At 58.9% G+C, this 23,210-nt stretch overlaps 2 protein-coding genes and 1 long non-coding RNA gene across 3 annotated transcripts in view; 2 read left to right on the top strand and 1 right to left on the bottom strand.

The window, feature by feature from the left end:
• LOC311633470 (kallikrein-5-like) overlaps positions 1–23,210 on the top strand; it is a 176,453-nt gene that overhangs the window by 37,052 nt on the left and 116,191 nt on the right. The gene's annotated exons all lie outside the window — the stretch shown is intronic.
• Positions 1,668–7,533, top strand: KLK1 (kallikrein 1). The gene is made up of 5 exons (XM_084906237.1): positions 1,668–1,918; positions 3,770–3,926; positions 5,124–5,410; positions 6,562–6,698; positions 7,276–7,533. Exons 1-5 carry the CDS (start codon positions 1,873–1,875, stop codon positions 7,429–7,431), a joined length of 783 nt encoding a protein of 260 aa, XP_084762363.1. The 5' UTR covers positions 1,668–1,872; the 3' UTR covers positions 7,432–7,533.
• Positions 9,793–23,028, bottom strand: LOC311633533. Its single transcript, XR_014796980.1, has 3 exons — positions 22,956–23,028; positions 20,502–20,541; positions 9,793–10,097 (listed from the first exon to the last, which is right to left on the bottom strand). It is a non-coding gene; the product is annotated as an uncharacterized lncRNA (long non-coding RNA).

Genomic DNA, 23,210 nt, shown 5'->3' with positions numbered 1-23,210 from the left:
GACCTGGGACAGAATCAGCCACCCCCACCCCCACCCCCAAAACCCCATTTGTCCACGGCCCCCGTCTGGCTCGTCCCGTCTGATGTTCGACGCCGGTTTCTCTGGGGAAGTTCCTTTCTGTGACTTTCTTCTGGGGATGAAGGGGATGAGGGGGCCACAGACGGGACGGGGACCCCAGACCCAATGCGCATGGACCCCTGGGTGAGGAGAAACGGCCTGAGGCAGGGCTCTGTGCCATTCACACGTGAGATCCGCTGTGTGGCCTTGAGGGGGAAAAAAAAAAGGCTCAGCCTCCGTCTCCCTCCTCCTATGGCTTCACCCAGAGGGCTCAAGGGGGAAATTCACAGGAGCCGGTTCACCCAGGACCTGGCCCTGGGGAAGTACGCTCTGTCTCTGACCCACGGCCGGGACCCCGCACACACTAGATGGTCAAGAATAAGTGCGTTTGCGGGCACATCCCCAGTCGGGGGTGTGCAGGAGGCAGCTGATGGATGATTCTCTCTCATCGATGTTTCTAACTCTCTATCTCCCCCTCTCTTCCTCTCTGTAAAAAATAAAATATATATTAAAAAAAAAAAAAAAAAAAAAGAATGGATTGGCCGCAGCAAACGCCCTTCTCAAAACAACCGAGGGCTTAGCATAGAAGAAGCCATGGGCAAGCCCATGCCGGGCTGCTCTGGCTCACTAAGAAGTACGAGAAGCCCTCACCGGTGTGGCTCAGTGGATAGAGCGTCGGCCTGCGGACTGAAGGGTCCCAGGTTCCATTCTGGTCAAGGTCATGTACCTTGGTTGCAGGCACATCCCCAGTAGGGGGCGTGCAGGAGGCAGCGGATCGATGTTTCTCTCATCGATGTTTCAAGCTCTGTATCCCTCTCCCTTCCTCTCTGTAAAAAATAATTTTAAAAAGAGAGAGAGAGAGAGAGAGAGAGAGAGAGAGAGAGAGAGAGAGAAAGGGGCCTTGGGACGAGCTGCCGCTGCCCACTGCTCCCCTGGGTGCAAGCTTCCCGGGATCGGTCCCTAGAGGTTAGGTCTCCTAACCACTAAGCCATAGACACCTGCCTATGGGGGGAGGGGAAGGCACAGGTGTGGGCCCCCGAGGGAGTGCCCTCCCTCCGTCCTAAGGGCTGTTCTCTCTCTCCTGCAGGTGGGCGGTCTCAGGGGGAGGCCTCAGGGGAGGGTTTCAGCAGAACAGGCGTCTGTCCGTCTCCCAGGTGTGTCCTTTCAGGGTCCCGGTCTCCACTGATTGGCTGGCCCCGGGGGCAAGAGTCATTAGTTATGGCAGCTGGTCCTGACTCAGGGCAGCCATGGCCTCTCTTCTCTGGTGTGGCCGCTGTGCTGGGCCTGGAGCTGAGACACAACCGAGGGAGGCCTAGATGTGATTATCCCCGGGGGAGGCCAGGTGAGGGGTCGAAACCGCAGCACCAGCCAGCAATGCTATAAGGGAGGAAAGTTTACACCCGGGAAGTGGGGGGTCAGGTGGGCACCCGGGCTTTCGGCCCTGTGACCTTCTGTCCCTGGCCCATCGTCCTTGCTCTGCCTGGGTCTGTCTCGCTGCCTACGACATCCTCACTGGCTCCGTCCCCAAGAGCAAGGCCCCAGGAGCCAACCCCGCCCTCCTCACCCCACCCCCCACCCCCAACCAAGGCTCCCTCCCAGCACACAATCGCAATCGCGATGGAGGCAGGCCCTGTGAGCAGCAGCTGCTCATTCTCCCGGCCCTCTGCGGGCAGGGAGGGGGGAGGTGGCCGGCACGGGAGTGCCAGCAGGGCAGGGGCGGGGCCCTAGGGGCTTTTAAAGGCTCCCGGGGGAGGCCCTCCTGGCTCAGCACCTGCCTGCCTGCCTGCCTGCCTGCCCCCAGACACCGCTGCCACCATGTGGTTCCTGGTCCTGGGCCTTGCTCTGTGCCTGGCCAGCACTGGTAAGCCCGCCGCGAAGGGGTTGGAGGGCTGAGAGTCCTTTCCCTCCCACCCAGCTCCCCAGCCTGCACCCCTCCAACCCGACCAGACCCCCAGGCTCCTTCCTCTCTCTCCCAGCCACTCCTCCTCCTCCTCCTCCTCCTCACCTTTTCCACAGTCCTCGCCTCCCAGGAACTCCCAGGACTTTTTTTTTAATATATATATTTTATTGATTTTTTTTTTTTTTACAGAGAGGAAGGGAGAGGGAGAGAGTTAGAAACATCAATGAGAGAGAAACATGGATCAGCTGCCTCCTGCACACCCCCTACTGGAGATGTGCCCGCAGCCAAGGTACATGCCCTTGACCGGAATCGAACCTGGGACCCTTGAGTCCGCAGGCTGACGCTCTATCCACTGAGCCACACGGGTTAGGGCAACTCCCAGGACTTTCTGCTCTTCCCCACTCCGATCCCGCCCCCAGCCCCTCTACCGTGGAGGCACCCTGGGCCATCTCTGTCTCGCTCTGTGGGGGGGCGCCAACTCTTCCCAGGACCACCCCACCCAACCCCAGCAGACCCAGGGACCCAGATCACTCCCTCTCACCCCTCCAGAGCTCGGTGGCCCCATGGTCTGGCTCCCGGGTCCCCATATCCTCCCCCTCCAGCTGCCAGCTCTCAAGCAGGTCACTGGGTGCCCCCCAATCCTCCCAGGACCCCCCCAGATGCTATCAGACACCTCCGACGGGGGTCTTCTGACTGGCCCTTTGTTCCTTCACGCTGCACCCCGAGACCCGCACCCAGCACCCCCAACCCCGGTTTCTTCCCTGTGGCTGCTCCGTCCTCCCTCCAGCTGAGCCTCCCCCCCTCCCTGCACCCCCTGCACCCCCTGCCCAGCTCTGGCTTTCCAGGACAACCCCCTCCCCAGGATCCAATATGCCTTCCCAGCCCGGTTGTCCCGCCCCCCTCCCTCCCCGAAAAACCCCACATCCCGAGGGTCCTCCCCGCATTCCCACAGCTGCTCGGCCCCCTATGCCTCTGTCTCCATTCCTGTCCTGGCATCCCTCCCCCCGCAGGGCACCCAGATCCCCCCTTCCCCTCCCCCCCGCCCCCCAGACTGGGACCAGCTCCACAGACTCGCCCCGTCCCAGAATGACCGTCTCCCTCCTTTTGAGCCCAGTCCTGACCCCAATCCTGTCCCAGGGGCTCCCACACACACACACACACACACACACACACACACACACACTCTTAGAACGCCATGCCCTGGTCACCAGACCCCAAACCCTATACAGGAGCCCTCTCCCAGCCAGACCCTGTGTGCCACTCTTGGGCCCAGAACCCCGAATTCTCTCAACCAGGAACCCCAGTCACCCCCCACCTTCCCCAGGTGCTTCTTCTTGGCCGCTCAGACCTGATTCCCCAAAATCATGCCCTCTCCAGAAGCCCCAAAAGCCCAACCTCCTACCCCCCCCAAAAAAAAAAAAAAATACATCCCTAATCATTTCACCAGCCTGGAAGCCGCTACACCCTCAGATCCTTCCGCCCAGCTCTGAGCCACCCTCCTGGGGCCTTCCGCCTGGGTTTCCCCCCTCCAAACCCCCAGCCTCTGCTCCTACAGCCCAAGACCCACCCACCCCCACCCCCATCGCCCCGAACAGCCCAGCCCGCACCCGATGGGGTCAGCTCTGCTCTCTGCAGACCCTCTCCCGCCCAGGCCCAGCTGTCCGCCCGCCCGCAGCCCCGGAGCCTGCAGGATCCTGGGCCGTTCCCAGCACCTCCTGCCCATGTCCTCGGCCCTGTGTGTCCACAGCACGGCTCCCTCTCCCCTCCCCACCCTCCGCCCTGACCCTGCACCCCCCCGCCCGCCCCCTGCAGGCGCCGTGCCCCTCGCCCAGTCCCGCATCGTGGGAGGCTGGGAGTGCAAGCGGGCCCAGCCCTGGCAGGCGGCCCTGTACCACTACAACCACTTCGAGTGCGGGGGCGTCCTGGTGGCCCCCCAGTGGGTGCTCACGGCTGCCCACTGCATCAGCGAGTGAGTAGGGGTGAGGGCCCCGGGGTGGGGGGGGGGGGGGGGGGGGGGGGGGGGGGAGGGAGGCAAGCGGGGAGAGGGGGGTCTGTGCCACCACAAGACTGGGCCTCAGTCTGCCTCTGTCCCTCCCCTAGACCTGTCTCTGTCTCCCTCTGTCCTGTCTGTCCCAGGGTAGGTGGCTCTGTGGCTGTGACTCTGTCTCTCTCTCTCTCTCTCTCTTCTGTCTCCATGTCTCTGCCCATCTCTGTCACCGTCTCACTCTCCAGCTCCCTGCTGTCTGTCTGTCTGTCTGTCTGTCTGTCTCTCTCTCTCTCTCTCTCTGGGTTTCTGCCTCACTCCCTCTCCCCGTCCCTACTGTGCACACACACCCCAGCATGGGACGGAGGGGACCCCCAGAGAAAAGGGAGGGTGGTCCCCAACATTTTGGGTGAGCGGGGGTTCTCACACTGCCCAGCCCCGCCCCCCGGTCTCCCCTGGGGCTGTGTGAGGGCCCTGAGGGCCACGGGGGGGAGGGGAAGAAATGAGGAGAAGGAGGGACGGGTGCTGGGGACGCTGACCTTGGGCCGGGGGCCAGGCCACCCGCCTGTGGGGAACCAGCCCCACAGCCCCAGCTGCTGCTGAGCTGGGCGCAGGCCCCTCCTCCGTCTGCTGCCCCAGCCCTCCTGCCCTCACTCCCTGGTCTCTCACTCTCTGTCACACATGTACCCGCCTCCCCACCAGCCTCCTGGGCTCTAGCTTCTCATTTTCTCCCTCTCTCTCTCTCCCTCTCTCTCTCTCTCTCTCTCTCTCTCTCTCCTTCCTCTGTGCCTTTCTCACTTGTCTGTTTCTCCTTCTGTCCTTTCCTGCTTCTTCCTTCGGCCTGGCTCTCACCTCCTTCTCTGTTCTCCCGCCAGCTTTATCCTCTCCCCCCCCACCCCCCCCCCCCACCACCACCACCACCTGCTTTCAGCTCTCTCTTCCCTCCCTCTGCCCCTGGAACCACCTTCTCTTTCCCCACCCATCTGGACTCTTCCGTGCTGTCTCCCTGTCCCTCCTCACCTCTCCCTCCCTCTCTCTCTCTCTCTCTCTCCCCCTCTCTCTCTCTCTCTTTCTCTCTCTCCCCACCCCCCCCGCCCCGTCCCATGCCGCCCTGCCCCCCTCCCCTCTCTCCTCCTCCTCCCCCCTCACGCCCCGCGTCCCCCCCGCCCTCTCTCCCCCCAGCAATTACCAGCTCTGGCTGGGCCGCCACAACCTGTTCGAGGAGGAGGACTCGGGGCAGTACGTGCAGGTCAGCCAGAGCTTCCCGCACCCCGGCTTCAACCTGGACCTCCTCAAGAACCACACCACGCACCCCGGCGAGGACTACAGCTACGACCTCATGCTGCTGCGGCTGTCCGAGCCGGTGCAGATCACGGACCACGTGCAGGCCCTGGGCCTGCCCACCCAGGCCCCCGAGCTGGGCAGCACCTGCTACGCCTCCGGCTGGGGCAGCACCAGCCCGTACCCCTGTGCGTGCCAGCCTGGGCCCCGGGCACGGCGGGAGGGGGCAGGGGGGGAGCGGGACTGGGGGCCTGGACTCTGGGGTCTGAGGGAAGGGGGCCCAGGAACCAGGGAGTGTCAGGGGGCCGGGGGGGGGAGGGAGCGGGACTGGGCGCCTGGACTCTGAGGTCTGAGGAAAGGGGGCCCAGGAGCCAGGGGGTGTCAGGGGGCTGGGGGTGGGGGGGAGCGGGACTGGGGGCCTGGACTCTGGGGTCTGAGGGAAGGGGGCCCAGGAGCCAGGGGGTGTCAGGGGGCCGGGGGTGGGGGGGAGCGGGACTGGGGGCCTGGACTCTGGGGTCTGAGGGAAGGGGGCCCAGGAGCCAGGGGGTGTCAGGGGGCCGGGGGGGGGGAGCGGGACTGGGGGCCTGGACTCCAGGGTCTGAGAGAAGGGGGCCCAGGAGCCAGGGGGTGTCAGGGGGCTGGGGGGGCGAGCAGGACTGGGGACCTGGACTCTGGGGTCTGAGGGAAGGGGGCCCAGGAGCCAGGGAGTGTCAGGGGGCCGGGGGGGGGGAGCGGGACTGAGGACCTGGACTCGGGGGTCTGAGGGAAGGGGGCCCAGGAGCCAGGGGGTGTCAGGGGGCTGGGGGGGCGAGCAGGACTGGGGGCCTGGACTCCGGGGTCTGAGGGAAGGGGGCCCAGGAGCCAGGGGGTGTCAGGGGGCTGGGGGGGGGGAGCGGGACTGGGCGCCTGGACTCTGAGGTCTGAGGGAAGGGGGCCCAGGAGCCAGGGGGTGTCAGGGGGCTGGGGGGGGGGGAGCGGGACTGGGCGCCTGGACTCTGAGGTCTGAGGGAAGGGGCCCAGGAGCCAGGGGGTGTCAGGGGGCCGGGGGTGGGGGGGAGTGGGACTGGGGGCCTGGACTCTGGGGTCTGAGGGAAGGGGCCCAGGAGCCAGGGAGTGTCAGGGGGCCGGGGGGGGGGGGAGGGGAGTGGGACTGGGGGCCTGGACTCCGGGGTCTGAGGGAAGGGGCCCAGGAGCCAGGGGGTGTCAGGGGGCCGGGGGTGGGGGGGAGCGGGACTGGGGGCCTGGACTCCGGGGTCTGAGGGAAGGGGGCCCAGGAGCCAGGGGGTGTCGGGGGGCCTCAGCCGCAGCCGTGTTCCTCCCCCGCCCCCCCGGCCCGCAGCCGAGTACCCGGACGAGCTCCAGTGTGTGGACCTCAAAGTCCTGCCCAACAAGGTGTGCGCGGAGGCCCACCCCCAGAAGGTGACAGACGTCATGATGTGCGTCGGCAACCTGGAGGGGGGCAAGGACACGTGTGCGGTAAGCGGCCTGCTCCCCCCCCCCCCCGGGCCTCAGCATGCTGGGAGGCCTCGGGAGGGGGTGGGGGAACTCAGGCTCTGGGCTGGGGCTGAGAGCTATCCAGGCATCGGTGTCCAAGGCTGCTGGGTACGGCCCCCTCCCCGGGGCTCCAGCTCCCTCCTCCGCCCCTTTCCTTCCCACACCCCCAATCTGGTGGCCCGTGCTTCCCCCTCCTCCCTCTGGCACGCAGGTGCAGCCACCCCCCCAAAGCTAGCTGGGAGAGGCGACATCTGAGATGAGCCCTGAGGTGGGAGGGTGCCGTGGGTGGGTGCCCTCCTCCTCCTCCTCCTCCTCCTCCTCCTCCTCCTCCTCCTCCCTGCAGGGACGGTCCTCCTGGGCCCTGCCTCCCCCCATCCCCTCCCCCCAGACACAGAAACCGGGCCCTGGTGCCCCATCCCCATTGGCCGGAACCCCACCCACTGCCCCCTGTTGGAACCCTGCCACCTCCTAGGAGTGGGCTCCGGAGACAGTTGTGTCTCTCCCCGTAGCTGGACTCCAGCCTCACCGACCTCCCTCTCTCCCCCTCCCGCTCCCGCAGGGTGACTCCGGGGGCCCGCTGGTCTGCGGCGGGGTCCTTCAGGGAATCACGTCCTGGGGCCACTCCCCCTGCGCCCGGCCCAACATGCCGGGGGTCTTCACCCGAGTTCTGCCCCTCGTGGACTGGATCAAGAAGACCATGGCAGACAACGCCTGAATGCCTCCGTCCTATCCCTGACCCCCCTCCTCTCCCCCCACCCTGCCCTCCCTCACCACCACCCCCCCCCCCCGTCCCCAATAAAACCAAATATGCATCCGATTCGCTTCGAGTTCTGGTGTCATCTGGCCTCCCAGACGCTCCACACCTGGCAGCCCGGACCCCCCACCCCCACCGGCTCCCCCGTCTCCCGGGCCAGGCTGGAGTCTCCCCAGCCCGCCCTGTCTTGGGGGGTGGAGGGTGGAGGGAGAGAGAGGCCCGCAGTCACGGACAAGGGAAAGGACAGGCAGAGAGAGGGAGGCAGGGACTCCAGGCCGGTTCGCACATGCTGGGCCCGACCCTGCCCCGAGGGAGAGGACGCCATGGAGGAGGGTGCCCACATTTTATTGGGGCGCGGGAAGCCCGGGAAGGTGGGCAAGGGATGCTACTGCAGGCCACGCCCTCCTGGGGAGGGGCTACATCAAAAGCTGGGGGGGCGCCCTGTCCTGTCCAGGGGCTCGGACGGGGAGGAGTTCTGAGGATGAAGGGCGTGGCCTAGCTAGGGTGGGGGCGTGGTCTGTCTGGGATTTGGGCGTGGCCTGTCTGAGATGGGCGTGGTCTTCTGGGGGCGTGGCCTGGCTGAATGGGCGTGGTCTGTCTGTGAGTGGGGCGTGGCCTGGTTGGGGTGGGCGAGGCCTGCCTGGGATGGGGCGGGGCCACCTTAGGATGGGAGCAGATTCACACCCACTGGCCCCTTGGCAGGGGCTGGTGTCTGACTTCTGGGATGGGAACAAGGTGAGGCCTCCGTGGGCGGGTACAGAGTCCCAAAGGGTGGGCCCAGCTTGAGGGTCCTGGCTTTGTCAGCAAGCCCTCGGGAGGGAGGGCGAGGCACGTTCTTAGGGAGCAGAGGTGGGAGAGGGGGCGGGCTGACCCCTCCCCGGGCCCGGGTGTCCCTCCGTGTCCTGAGAAACAGCGGCTCAGGGAGGCTAGGCGAGGATCCCCTGCAGCGGGTCCTCCGATTGCTTGGGGGCTGACTTGGATTCTGACTGTAGGGAAACGTGCTTCACGGGGTTCAGCCGCGAGGCCCAGCGGCGGTAGCTCACCCGCCGGTCCCAGGAGAAGGAGGCCTGGCTCCACATGCCCCTGTAGTTCAAGTAGCTCAGCACTCCTGCGGAGGAGGGGCAGGTGGGCGGCGGGACCCCCGGCCCCGCCCCGGCCCCTAGACCCCGCCTCCCGCCCCGCCCCAGCCCCTAGACCCCGCCTCCCGCCCCGCCCAGGCCCCTAGGCCCTGCCCCAGCCTGGCCCCTAGGCCCCCGCCTCCCACCCCACCCAGGCCCCTAGGCCCCGCCCTGGCCCGGCCCCTAGACCCCGCCTCCCGCCCCGCCCAGGCCCCACCCAGGCCCCTAGGCCCCGCCCCAGCCCGGCCCCTAGGTCCCCTCCTCCCGCCCAGGCCCCGACCCGTCCCCTAGGCCCCGCCTCCTCAGAGTTCATCCGTGGTCAGCATACTGTGGCTCACAAGCCACCTGCGGCTCTTTGGCCCCTTGAGTGTGGCTCTTCCACAAAATACCGCAGCCTGGGCGGGTCCATTTTGAAGACGTGGCATTAGAAGAAGTTTAAGTTTAAAAAATTTGGCTCTCGCCGAAACCGGTTTGGCTCAGTGCGTAGAGCCTCCGCCTGTGGACTGAAGGGTCCTGGGTTTGATTCCGGTCAAGGGCATGTACCTTGGTTACGGGCACATCCCCAGTAGGGGGTGTGCAGAAGGCAGCTGGTGGATGTTTCTCTCTCATGGATGTTTCTAGCTCTCTCTCCCTCTCCCTTCCTCTCTGTAAAAAAAAAAAAAATCAATAAAATATGTATTTTTTAAAAAAATATTTGGCTCTCAAAAGAAATTTCAATCATGGTCCTGTTGCTATTTGGCTCCACTGACTAATGAGTTCGCCGACCACTGCCCTAGGTTCACGGTGGTGTCTGTTTCTCCCTATCTTCCTCATTCCGTTCTTTCCTGCTTCATCCCCTAGGCAGGCCCCGCCCCCCTGGTCCCGCCCCTTCCTCCCCAGGGCGCCCTCCCGTCCCCCCCTCTCACCCGTCCACAGTATCAAGGCGCCGGCGCCCCAGCACAGGTAGGTGGTGATCAGGTAGAAGACCTGTGGCCTTGGTCTCAGGGAATGGGAGTGGACTGTAAAGAGCGTCATGCTGAGGAGAACCAGGAGCCCTGCGCTTGGGTGGGGCCAGAGATGGACACTTGGGTGGGGCCAGAGATGGACACTGGGCTAAAGAGGCACTCCAGGCCCTCCGGACACACGCACGCACACACACACACACACACACACACGCTCTGGACAGAGATAACCTGGAGGATGCCACACACATACACACACACACACACACTCACCCCAACTGAGAAAGGAGAACTGTGAGAGGGACTTTCAAAGACCCACCCCAGGTGCCGGTAGGACGGGAACTCTGAGACCCGCCTCCCGGGCGGGCGGGGCACAGGTGCTGGGTTGGGGGGGCGCCCCGGCTCCCAGGCCGCCCCTTACCGATGCTGAAGCTGAGGAAGCTGAAGACCAGGTCGAGCTTGTTGAGGCGGTGAAAGACCGGCCAGAAGGAGAGGGCCATGGTGAGGAGGAGGATGAAGCAGTAGGTCAAGGCCAGCATCATGAAGCCCATGCTCATGTGGATGAGCACTGGGGGTGGAGGAGGTGGGCGTGGGGGGGAGGAATTGTCCTGGAGTCACCCCCACATGCTCTCCAAGGTCAACCTCTGAACTCATTTCACGGACACCCCTGAGCAGTACCCCCAAAGGACCCCCAGAGTTTGACTACAGACATCCTCCAAGTCACTCCCATCCCCTCACCAAAGTCGCCTCCTAGAAACCCTACAATGACTCTCACGCCACCGGTTTGGCTTGGTGGATGGATGGAAGGGTCCCGGGTTCAGTTCCGGTCAGGGACATGGACCTTGGTTGCAGGCACATCCCCAGTGTGGGGTGTGCAGGAGGCAGCTGATGGATGTTTCTCTCTCATCGATGTTTCTAACTCTCTATCCCTCTCTCTTCCTCTCTGTGAAAAATCAATAATATATATATATATATATATATATATATATATATATATATACATTTTTTTTTTAAAGACTCTCACAAAAATCACCCCCGGGGCACCTATAAACTTAAAATCACCCCCACGCACACCCTCAAAGTTATTCCAAATCAACTCCCATTCACCCCAAAGGCAACCCCCCAGACACCCTCCTAATCAATTACCCACACCAAGGTCACCAGGTCAGCTGCCTCCTGCACACCCCCTACTGGGGATGTGCCCGCAACCAAGGCACATGCCCTTGACCGGAATCGAACCCGGGACCTTTAAGCCCTCAGGCCAGAGCTCTATCCACTGAGCCAATCCAGTTTCGGTTCACTTCAGTGGTTTGTTTTTTGTTTTTTGTTTTTTGTTTTTTTTTCTTTCTTTCTTCCATGGTGATTAAAAAAAAAGAAGAAGAGCCGAAACCGGTTTGGCTCAGTGAATAGAGCGTCAGCCTGCGGACTGAAAGGTCCCTGGTTCGATTCCGGTCAAGGGCATGTACCTTGGTTGCAGACACATCCCCAGTGGGGGGTGTGCAGGAGGCAGCTGATTGATGTTTCTGACTATCCCTCTCTCTTCCTCTCTATAAAAAATCAATAAAATATATTAAGAAGAAGAAGAAGCCGAAACCGGTTTGGCTCAGCGGTAGAGCGTCGGTCTGCAGACTGAAAGGTCCCAGGTTCGATTCCGGTCAAGGGCATGTACATTGGTTGCGGGCACATCCCCGGTACGGGGTATGCAAGAGGCAGCTGGTCGATGTTTCTCTCTCATCGACATTTCTAGTTCTCTATCTCTCTCCCTTCCTCTCTGTAAAAAATCAATAAAATATATTAAAAAAAGAAGAAGAAGAAGAAGAAGAAGAAGAAGAAGAAGAAGAAGAAGAAGAAGAAGAAGAAGGAGAAGAAGAAAAGACTGGAGGAGACCCCCTCACAAGGCCTTCAGAGAATCTCCAGAGTCCCTTTCTCAAAGGCACTGAAAAGATTCCCCCTATCCCCCACCCCCACCCCTGAAGATCCCTGGCCCTGATCCTCTCCACGGAGCCCCCTGCGGCGTGCCCCCACAGCCCCGCCCACTGGCCCCACTCACCCTTGACCTGGTCCAGTTTGGGGCAGTTGTAGCTCTTGCAGTTAATCCACACGCCCATGTAGCCAGTATAGGAGCCCCTCACGTAGGCCATCCGCCCGTCCAGCGCGCTGAGCAGCATCAGGGTGGTGAGGACGCTGAAGAGCAGGGCCCAGCCCCGCAGGACGTACTTTCTGTCCTCCTCCCAGGAGTAGCTGGGGTTCGCTGGGAAGGAATCCAGGATGGGGGTGGGGGTGGGGGTCACCCTGCACCCATCCCTGAGCGCAGCCCTGTCTCCGGCCCCTCCCAATCCTCCCCTTTCACCCCACTCTCAATCCCCCTTCCGCCCCAACCCCTATGCCAACTCCTCGTCCCCATCTCGGCTCCTGTCCCATCCCCGGTTTTCGGCACCATTCACAGCCCCGTGCCACCCATGAGGGTCTCTGTCCTCAACCCCAAACACACCCCCGTTCCCATCCCCAACCCTCACGCCCAACTCATCCCCCCCTCCCCCACCCTCAGCCCTAATCCAAGCTCAAGCCCGTCCTCCCGACACTATTCCCCGAGCCCTCGCTAGAACCATCCCACTCTTGACCTCATCCTCCCTTTAGCTCCTTGGACATCGTCACGAATCCCAACCCAGGTCACACACGACAAATGACACGGGTTCCAGAGCGTGTTCACGGGGCCATGACCCATGGTGTCAAAGGCGTGAACACAGGGGAGCCGAAACCGGTTTGGCTCAGTGGCTAGAGCCTCGGCCTGCGGACTGAAAGGTCCCAGGTTCGATTCCGGTCAAGGGCATGTACCTTGGTTGCGGGCACATCCCCAGTAGGAGGTGTGCAGGAGGCGGCTGGTCGATGATTCTCTCTCATCGATGTTTCTAGCTCTCTATCCCTCTCCCTTCCTCTCTGTAAAAAATCAATAAAATATATTTTTTAAAAAAAAAAAATTCAACAGGTTTTTGCCACAATGGATTCTAAGTGCTTTTTCTTTTTTCTTTTTTCTTTTTTTCATGCCGTTCACCTGTTTCATCCTCACGGACGGATGAGAAAACAGAGGCACTGAGCAGTTCAAGGGATGCTCATGCAATTAACGATAGGACGGTCGGTGGGGGGTTGTTTGGGTGGCTGGTTGTTCGCTTTTCAAACGATCCCCACAAAAGCCGAAGGGAAGGAAGAGGGGAAACGGCAGTTTGCAGGTCTCCGCTCCCGATGGGAAAGCCTGCGCATGTGAGTTGGGGCCCCTGCACCCCTGTTGGGCTTCTTTGGGGCCCTCCTTGTGCTGTGATTGGTAGGTCTTGGAGCGTGGGCAGCAGCCCATCTTCTCTGGGTCTCTGAGGCGTCGGGGACTGGTGCACGGAGCCAGAGCCAGAGCCAGAAAGGGAGCCAGGAGGGGCATGGGAATTCTGGGCAACAAAACCCTAAGATGCAAACTGACCAAATGGCGGAACAAGCTGCAGAGCGACCGGTCGCTTTGATGCACGCTGGCCACCAGGGGGGCAGACGCTCCATGCGGGAGCTGCCCCCTGGTGGTCATGGCGGAGCTCCCACAGCGGGGAGCATAACGGACCCTCTCCCACCTCGCTGCAGGCGGGCGGCTGAGGAGTGAGGGGTCCCGGACCACGAGAGCCCCGGACGGCCAGAGGGATGTCTGACTGCCCGCTTAGGCCCAATCCCTGGGGGCAGGCAGACATCCCCAAAAGGGGTCCCGGGACTGCAAGAGGGTGCAGGCTGGGCTGAGGGACACCCCCTGCCGCTCCGGTGCATGAATTTCTCCACCGTGAGATTGCTCCCTACCTCCCAGCCCGCCCCTTGCCCTGCCCTGACACCTCTCTGACCCAGCTGTGACTGACCCCTTCATATCCCAATCCTGACCCTGCGCAGACCTCACACTGAGCCTCCGTCCCAACCCCCACGTCACTCACACAGGTCTTCTGGGCGGGAAGAGTCCATGGCCAATGTCCCAACTTCCTGGAACCTCTCTCCAACTGCCACGGAACCTCCTCCCAGCCCCAGCTGCAGGCCAGTCTGGAGCCTCCAGGCTTGCCGGAGGACAGCAGGGGAGACCGAGAAACCCCGAAGAAAGAACGAAGAGGTCAAAAGCCCGAGGGACAGGGCCCGAACCCCGGAGAGAGAGAGACCGACGACGGACTTCTGGGGGCCACCGAGGTGCCAGGAAAGAAGGCCCGAGGCAGTTGGCAGACCGTTGCGTGTGCCTCTAGGGCCAGGCTTGGCCCTCTGCCACCCCCATGTCCCAGAAGTCCCAACCCAGCCAGCAGGGCAACCAGTCCCACGTCCTCCGGGAAGACAACGCCGCCCACGATGAAGAGGCCTCAGGCCCTTTGCCCAGACCCAACAGGTTAAGCGTCCAGGAGCCTCAGTCCATCTTGCACTCCCGCCCGGTCAGCATCCTAGAACCCCCGCCCGTTTCCCACGCCCGCCAGGTCAGCATCCAGGAGCCTCTGCCCGTTTCCCACGCCCGCCGGGTCAGCGTCCAGGAGCCTCTGCCCGTGGTGTACGCCCGCCGGATCAGCATCCAGGAGCACCCGCCCACCGTCCGCACTCGCCAGGTCAGCATCCAGGAGACCCCCGCCCTCACCCTCGCCCGCCGGGCCAGCGGCCAAGACCCTCCGCCCGCCCTCTACCGCGTCAGCATCCAAGAGCCTCCGCCCACCTTGCGCCCTCGCCGGCCCAGCGCCCAAGAGCCGGCAGCCAGGGACAGCACCCTCCGGGACAGCATCAGAGAGGCGCCTCCCGTCGGTAGCATCATCCAAAAAAGTATCCAAGGGGCGCCATCCGTTAGCAGCAGTCAGCAAGCCAGCACGCCGCCGAAGCCGCCGAAGCCGCCGCCGCTGGTTACCTACGATTCCCGTGTGGGCACCCAACTTGCCCCGAGTCTCCAAATCCGCCGCCCCGGTGTCCCAAGGCCTCTGGCGATGCCCCACAGCCTCTTGGCCTGTTTCGATTCAGTTGCCTACAGCAGTCAGAAGAGTCAAGACATCTTGGCCGTACCCCCGCATCAAGGCCTCAAGGGTCCAAACCGCGCCAGTGTGGATGTCCCCCCTTCCATTACTTACAGCCCCGAGCCCAGCATGGAAAGCATGGAGTCAATTCTCTGGAGCTCCCAGGAGGATTTAAAAACGTCACTGTACAACCTACAGTTCAGCAAAAATGCCCCGGAGAGCGACAGCAGCATGCTGCCAGGCAACCCCGCAGAGGCCTGTACTGCCAGGTAAGAGGCAGAGGTCCGGGCGGAAAGCCGGGTTCCGGGTTAGAATCGGGGGTGGGGGCTGGGGGAGACGGACGGCAGTCAAAGGACGGGGACCAGAACGTGGCTGGCATATCAGAGACTGCAGCCTGGACCTAGGGGTGGCAGGCTTGGAGGCTAGACGTGACGACGGGCCCTGGGGGGTAGGGCATGACGCAGAACCTGGAGACTGAATGTTGGGGTGGCAGGGTCTGGAAGCTAGAAGGGAGCCTGGAGGGCATGTCCCAGAGGCAGGACCTGGGGGATACGGGGGTCTGCAACCTTTAAGGCATAAAGAGCCACTTGGACCCGTTTCCGAAGGAAAAAAAAACCACACACAGAGTGCCAGGAGCGCCGGAGGCGGCGGAGGTAAGTGATACAGCTCCCCACCCCCCACCCCCCACCCCCTGCTATCGGCCCTGCTAGTGTCGGCCCTGCTGTCGGAGCCGCGGCAAAGCTTAAAAAGAGCCGCATGCGGCTCTGGAGCCGTAGGTTGCCGACACCTGGTAGAGGATGGACATCTACACTAATAAAAGAGGAATATGGCCGAAGCCAGTTTGGCTCAGTGGATAGAACGTCAGTCTGCGGACTGAAAGGTCCCAGGTTCGATTCCGGTCAAGGGCATGTACATTGGTTGCGGGCACATCCCCAGCAGGGGGTGTGCAAGAGGCAGCTGGTCGATGTTTCTCATCGACGTTTCTAGCTCTCTATCCCTCTCCCTTCCTCTCTGTAAAAAAATCAATACAATATATTTAAAAAAGAAAAAAAAAGAGGAATATGCCAAATTGACCGTACCTCCATGAGGCCTCCCCACCAGCCAATCAGGGAGGTAAATTATTTTATTTATTTTTTTACCCTGAGCCAAACTGGCAAATTAACCTAACAAAGCAGTTGGGTTCATTTGCATATGCAGGCATGGAGCGAAGGTTCCGCTACAGTCGGAGCCAAGCTTGAAGGCTAAAGGCTTGGGTCCCGGCTGCCGGAGGAGAACCGGTGACGGCAGCCAGGGGAAGGAAGGCCAGGTGCATGAATCTTCATACGCAGGCCTTTAGTCGAGAAGATAAGAGTCTGAAGGCTAGACTGGGTGGGACTGGGTCTGGCAGCTGGACCTGGGACGGCTGGGCTGGGGAGCTGGACTCGGCGCTGATGCTGCCGGTGGGAATATCTGCCGCAGGTTTCTGGAAGCGGGCAAACGGAAATTCTCACAGCTGCCCATAGGCACGAAGATGCTGCATGAAGCCAAGAAGATCAGCCGCCAGCTGAGCCTGGCGCTGAGCGTGTTGGGCATAACGATCATCGGCCTCATCACACTGGGCCAGCCCTGGGTCCACTTCCAGGTGCCCCTGGAGCCCCCTGGGGGTCCCGCTGACCCCCCGCCCCGGACCATGCCCATCAACACCATCTTCTTTGTGCGGTGTTCTGACGTCTCCTGCCTGCACGAGCAAGACCACAACGCTTGTAAGGCCCGCCCAATGAGACACACCATTCCTGGGGCTCATTTCTCCTCTGCCCTAGGGGGACCCCCTTTCCGCCTTCCCTGGGATGACCCCACTGCCCTGGGCGTGTCCTCCCTTCTCTGCAGTGGTCCTCACTTCCTCGGGGTCAGCCTCCCTCCCCCAGGGTGGTCGCTCCCTGCTGCAGGACCGTCCTCGCTGCCCTGTGCTCATCCTCACCGGCATGACCCTCATCCCACTGACCCCGCTTCTCTTCCTTCCCTAGACTTGCTGGACTCTGCCTGGGCCTTCCTCTTCATTTCCAGCTTCACCAGCTTCTGCCTCTTCCTCATCCTCCTAAACATCACCTTCTACAGCGGCTCCAGCGTGCCCCTGCTGGACTTCTCCAACATCATCCTCAGCAACCTGACAGGCATGGCAGTGAGGCCCTGCCCAGAGGGACCCCAGGACACTGCGAACCATGCCCAGGGCCTACCACAGTACCCGACCCCCTCCCACCAAACTCCAACCACGTCCCCCCATCCTCACCTCTAGTCCCAATCCAGATCCCATCTCCTAACCCAATGGTTGGCAAACGGACCTAGACTCTCCATTCTAGTCATTACAAGCTGTTGTTGTTCCTTGTGATTAAGCCCCTGGCAGTGGTCAGCAAACTCATCCCAATAAAAAAAATAAATATATATATAATTTTCAGCCTAACCCCATCTCCACCCCCCACTTCCCTCCCCAGCTCCATCACCAACACATCGCAAACGCATCCACCTCCCCCACCTTCCATGACGTCCAGGCCCATTCAATCTTCTCTCCAGTATCCACGCCACCAATGTCAACAGCCAAATGCAACCCCATCCCGACCACCTGTGAGCCTCACTCTGAAACTCAGCCGAACCCCTACCCAGCTCCATCCTCTGACCAAGTCTCCAGTCCATCCTGAACCCCAACCACCACCCAACACCAACCCCAACCTAAGCCTCCTCCATCCTGGTCACTCAGACTCCCACCTCTACCGAGGACCCACCTCTGGTTCCAGTCCCAGCCCCACTCCCACCCCAAATCCCGCCGCCCCTCCACCCCCAGTGACTTCTTCCTCTTCCTGAGCCTCCGTTCTCTCTCGGTAGGGTGGGAGTAAAACCTCCTACCACGTGGAGATGTCGAGGGGACTGAACTGGGAAATGTCAGTACCCGATGTAGATACTGTACAGGTCATTATTTTTATTTATTTTTTTTTAAATATATTTTATTGATTTTGTACAGAGAGGAAGGGAGAGAGATAGTTAGAAACATCGATGAGAGAGAGTCATCGATCAGCTGCCTCTTGCACACCCCCTACTGGGGATATGCCCTCAACCAAGGTGCATGCCCTTGACCGGAATCGAACCCGGGACCCTTCAGTCTCCAAGCCAACGCTCTATCCATTGAGCCAAACCGGTCTCGGCTGTACAGGTCGTTATTGCCACATGCCCACCCAAGTAACTAGGAATTTATATTCTGATGAGGATAGTTTGGTTCCATTTGCATGTCAAACCACACGTTCTAGAAAAGGGAGCTGCGGCAGAGCAGCTTTGTGTGTGTGTGTCGGGGGTGGGGGGGGGGGTCTGTTGTTTGTTTGTTGTTGTTTAAATATGTTTTATTGATTTTTTTACAGAGAGGAAGAGAGAGGGACAGAGAGTCAGAAACATCGATGAGAGAGAAACATCCATCAGCTGCCTCCTGCACACTCCCTATTGGGGATGTGCCTGCAACCGAGGTACATGCCCTTGACCGGAATTGAACCTGGGACCCTTCAGCCGGCAGGCCGACGCTCTAGCGGCACTGAGCCAAACTGGTTTCGTCTGTGGGGAGCACTCTGGTTTGGAAATGAAGGACATTGTCTTCTCTTGCAGTAACTGACCACAACCTTCAGTTGCGGCAAGAGAGCATTTTTGGAGAGTGACAGTAAGGCCACGATGGGTGACCACTCGGCGCCCCATGTCCTCATTAGCAGATGTCATGTGTCCAGTTTGTGGGTTAACTCTTCCCGGTTGTTCAAATGCAAGGGACCTGGGGAGGAAAAACACCTCGGTTTTATTTTATTTTATTTTAATATATAGTTTATTGATTTTTTTACAGAGAGGAAGAGAGAGGGATAGAGAGTCAGAAACATTGATGAGAGAGAAACATCAATTAGCTGCCTCTTGCACACCCACTACTGGGGATGTGCCCGTAACCAAAGTGCATGTCCTTGACCGGAATTGAACCCGAGACCCCTCAGTCTGCAGGCCGATGCTCTATCCATTGAGCCAAACCGGTTTCGGCAACACCTCGGTTTTAGCTCATCCAATTTAGGACATTTTCTTAGAAGGAAATAGTCTCTGCCCAGTCTACCTTTTAATTAAGTGGGAAGCACATCCTATGCTGTGAAAATAAAGAGAGAGAAAAAAAGTTACCCAGGCCCTAGCCAGGAAGCTCAGTTGGTTAGAGCATCGTCCTGACACACCAAGGTTGTGAGTTTTAGCCTCAGGCAGGGCACATACAAGAATCATCCAATGGCCCTGACCGGTTTGGCTCAGTGGCTAGAGCGTCGGCCTGCCGACTGAAGGGTCCCAGGTTCAATTCTGGTCAAGGGCATGTACCTTGGTTGCGGGCACATCCCCAGTAGAGTGTGCAAGAGGCAGCTGTTGGATGTTTCTCTCTCATCGATGTTTCTAGCTCTCTATCCCTCTCCCTTCCTCTCTGTAAGTCAATAAAATATATATTTTAAAAAAAGGAAGACCAAGACTTGCACTCCCAGTGTCATCTACCATGACATTGTCGGGAGCCTCTGACCCTGCGTGGGGCGCAGACATACAGGGAGGCAAAGGAAGTTGGGAAATGATGGGCAAGAGCCAGGCAGTGACACAACCGTGGGCTAGGGTCTTCACACACCTGCCTGCCCAGCCCCCTAATGCCTGTACTCCTCCCGCAGGGACCAGCATGGTACTGGGCGTCCTGTTCTACCTGCTGCAGGCCCATGAGTTCCTGCAGGAGGGCATGACTTACAGCCTGGGGCACAGCTTCTACCTGGCGTGGATCGGCATCTTCTCCTTCATGACGATCGGTCTGAGCCGGGATGGGGGCTGGGTTTGGACAGGGTTCGGGAATACCGATGGGGATTGCCTGGGAAGGAGTTGGGGATGAGGATGCGGCTGGGTTTGGGTTAGGAAACGGATAAGGGGTAGAGGGTAGGGGACGGGTTATGTTTGGGTTTGAAGGTGGAGGGTGGAGGAAAATGTAGGTGAAAGGGTTGGGGACAGAGCAGGGGATGAAATGGAACTGGGGGTGGGGTTGAATTTGCAAATGGGTTCGGACCATGTAGGGCAGTGGTCAGCCAACTCATAAGTCACCAAAGCCAAATATCAACAGGACAACAATTGGAATTTCTTTTTCTTTTTTAAAATATATTTTATTGATTTTTTTTTACAGAGAGGAAGACAGGGATAGAGAGTTAGAAACATCGATGCGAGAGAATCACCGATCAGCTGCCTCTTGCACACACCCCACCAGGGATGTACCCTCAACCAAGGTACATGCCCTTGACCAGAATCGAACCTGGGACCTTTCAGTCCGCAGGCTGACTCTCTATCCACTGAGCCAACCGGTTTCGACTGGAATTTCTTTTGAGAGCCAAATTTTTTAAACTTAAACTACATAGGTAGGAACATTGTTATTAACTTAATTAGGGTCCTCCTAAGCTGGCCTTTGCTAAAAACTCAAGGGGCCAAAGAGCCGCATGTGGCTCGTGAGCCGCAGTTTGCCGACCACTGGTGTAGGGAATGGGGTTGAGGTTGGGTGTAGGGGGGTGGATGTGGGGACAGGGTAGGGGGTATCATTGGGCCTGGGGAGAGGACTGGGGTCAAGGTGGGGCTGGTGAACGCTACATCTCACCCCCTCTGCTTCCGTCCTCCCTCAGGTTTAATTTCCTACATGAATTACATGAATTTCTGGTCCATCCTGGCACCACAGGGCATCTGGACTTAGGACATGGGAAGGACCCCATGAGCCAAATATCAACGGACAACAATGAGTCTGGCCGACCACTGCCCTACACGCTTCCTTCTTGCTCCACGGCTCCCTGCCAAGGAGCCGAACAAGCCTGCTCTCCGGCCCTCACACCCACCACGACCCTTATCCCTTTTCAGTCCCCTCTGAGTCTCCCCGACTCCAATTACTAACCAGTATTTTTAAACCTGTACTTTTTGCCCAGAACATGCTTTTGGTTTAGTACCTTGTAAAGTGTCCCGTGAATCGTCATACCTCCTTGGGCCCTGTGGGACGTACGGGTAGAAGTGAGGGAAGGGAATCGCAAGACAGAGACTTGAGGCACAAGGTCAGCCGAGAATTAGGCCAACCAGGATATTTTTTCCATTGCTTTTCAGAGAGGGGGGTGGGGGAAGTGGAAGGGAGGAGGAGGAGAGAGAGAAATATCGATGTGAAAGAGGCATGGTCTCCTGTAGGCGCCCCAACCGTGGGTGGGGAGTGAGCCTGAAACCTAGGTACGTGTCCTTGACATGGTATTGAATCCAAGACCCTTTGGTGCACTGGCCCACGCTCTAACCACTGAGAAACACTGGACAGGGCTCAATCCCTGTTTATTTTTATTTTTTAAAATAGATTTTATTGATTTTTTACAGAGAGGAGGGGAGAGGGATAGACAGCTAGAAACGTCGATGAGAGAGAAACATCCACCAGCCGCCTCCTGCACACCCCCCACCGGAGATGTGCCCACAACCAATGTACATGCCCTTGACCGGAATCGAACCTGGGACTTTTCAGTCCGCAGGCCGACACTCTATCCACTGAGCCAGACCGGTTTCGGCAATCACTGTTTATTGAATAGCTGATTCTCCCCAAGCTTTCAAATTTTTTTCAATAATACTTTTATTTATTGATTTGAGAGAGAGGAAAGGAAGGAGGGAGGGAAGAAGGGAGGGAGAGAGAAAGATTTGTTATTCCACTTATTTATGCATTCATTGGTTGCTTCTTTTATGTGCCCTGACCAGGGATTGAACCTGCAACCTTTTGGTGTACAGGACAATGCTCCGAATAACTGAGCTACTTTTTTTTTTTTTTTTTTTTTTTTAACACAGGCTGATTTTTAACTATGTGCCAGACACTGGGTCTATAGCAGTGATCAAATTGGTCACAAATCCTTGTCTTTATGGAACTGACATTTCAGCTGAGAGGCAAAGTAATATGACCACAAACAAAGCGTTAGGTCTTTTACGGATCCGTTCTATGAAGAGAAATAAAGGAGTATAAGGGAGACCTGTCTGTTAGACAGAGAGAAGGAGGTTTGGGGGGAGGGGGGTTCTATGCTAAGGTGACACCTGAGCGGAATCATGGCTCAAGAGAGGAAGAGAGCCCTAGCCGGTTTGGCTCAGTGGATAGAGCATCAGCCTATGGACCAAAGGGTTCCAGGTTTGATTCCGGTCAGGGGCATGTACCTTGGTTGTGGGCACATCCCCAGTAGGTGTGCAGGAGGCAGCTGATCGATGTTTCTCTCTCATCAATGTTTCTAATTCTCCATTCCTCTCTGTAAAAAAAATAATCAATAAAATATATTTTGAGAGAGAGAGAGAGAGAGAGACCATAATGGGGTTAGATTGGGGGAAAGAGTTCCAAGCAGAGGGCACAGCAAATGCAAAGGTCCTGGGGTACAACTGTGCTTGGCAGATCCTAAGAGGGCCAGGGGCAAGGGAGAGGAGGAAGGCGGCCACAGCCAAGGCTTGGCTTCACGCTGCGTGCGGTCCGCCTGGGAAATGCCTTGTTTTCCTGAGAGAGAAGTTTGTGTCTCTCCCTTGCACTTTTGACTACAGACCTCACAGGGAAGAATCTCCCCATGAGAAGGAAGGAAAAAAAAAAAAATGACAAGGGGAACCAGCTAAACAACATGTGTTCTGTTCACACAGGGAGTGTGTGTGTGTGTGTGTGTGTGTGTGTGTGTGGCCATAGAGTCCACACCAAATTGTGGACAACGGCGACCTCCTGTGTGTGGGTTGATATAAAAAAGTTTCCTTTTTCATCTTTTTATTTATTTTAATTATTTACTTATATATATATATATATATATATATATATATATATATATATATTTTTTTTTTTTTTTTTTTTTTTTTTTTACAGAGAGGAAGGGAGAGGGAGAGCTAGAAACTTCGATGTTGCACACTGGGGATGTGCCTGCAACAAGGCACATGCCCTTGACCGGAATCGGACCTGGGACCCTTCAGTTCACAGGCGGACGCCAAACCAGTTTGGCACCTTTTTCATCTTTGGGGAAAAAAAAAAAAAAAAAGTTTTACAATTATGTCTGTTGGTAGACACGCCTTAGATCGCCAACCCTACCATGAAACCCAGCCCCCAGGTCTTTGGCGACCTAAAAACCGGGAAATGGTAAGATATGTACACAAATAATACCTTAATGAAAAAATGAAAAAAGTAAAAAATTAAAAAATAAAAACCAGGAAATGAGCCCCAAATCCGGTACTGCCTCAGCCCCAGTCCAGTTCCCAGCCCCTCCTCCTTCGGACCCGAAAGTCCAGGCCTCTAAGCCCTTCCTCCTTCGAACCCGGAAGTCCAGGCCTCCAAGCCCCTCCTCTCTCTCTCGGATCCGGAAGTCCAGGACCGCAGCCACCACCACCACCCCCACCCCCAAGCCCCCACCCCTCTCCCGGCCCCGAACCAGAGTCCAGTCTTCCAGTGCCGGAGTCCACGCTAAGCCTCTAACTCCGCGCCACGTGAGCGCTCGCTCTCCCACAACTCCCCACTGTCCATCTCAGCTCTGGCCCCGCCCCCCACTCTGCCGCTGGGTTGACAGCGTGAGTCGGCCCCGCCCCTTCCGCCAAGCGCTGTGGCTCAGGCATTGCGAGTTTCCCCTTCCAGGCCCCGCCCCCAATTCGGGGTCCTTCCCCCTGCCCGCTCCTTCTTTGGGGCCGTC

Source organism: Pipistrellus hanaki (genome assembly GCF_964339955.1).
Source record: "Pipistrellus hanaki genome assembly, chromosome: 15".
NCBI classification, from domain to species: domain Eukaryota; kingdom Metazoa; phylum Chordata; class Mammalia; order Chiroptera; family Vespertilionidae; genus Pipistrellus; species Pipistrellus hanaki.
This window is presented reverse-complemented; position numbering and strand designations above follow the sequence as displayed.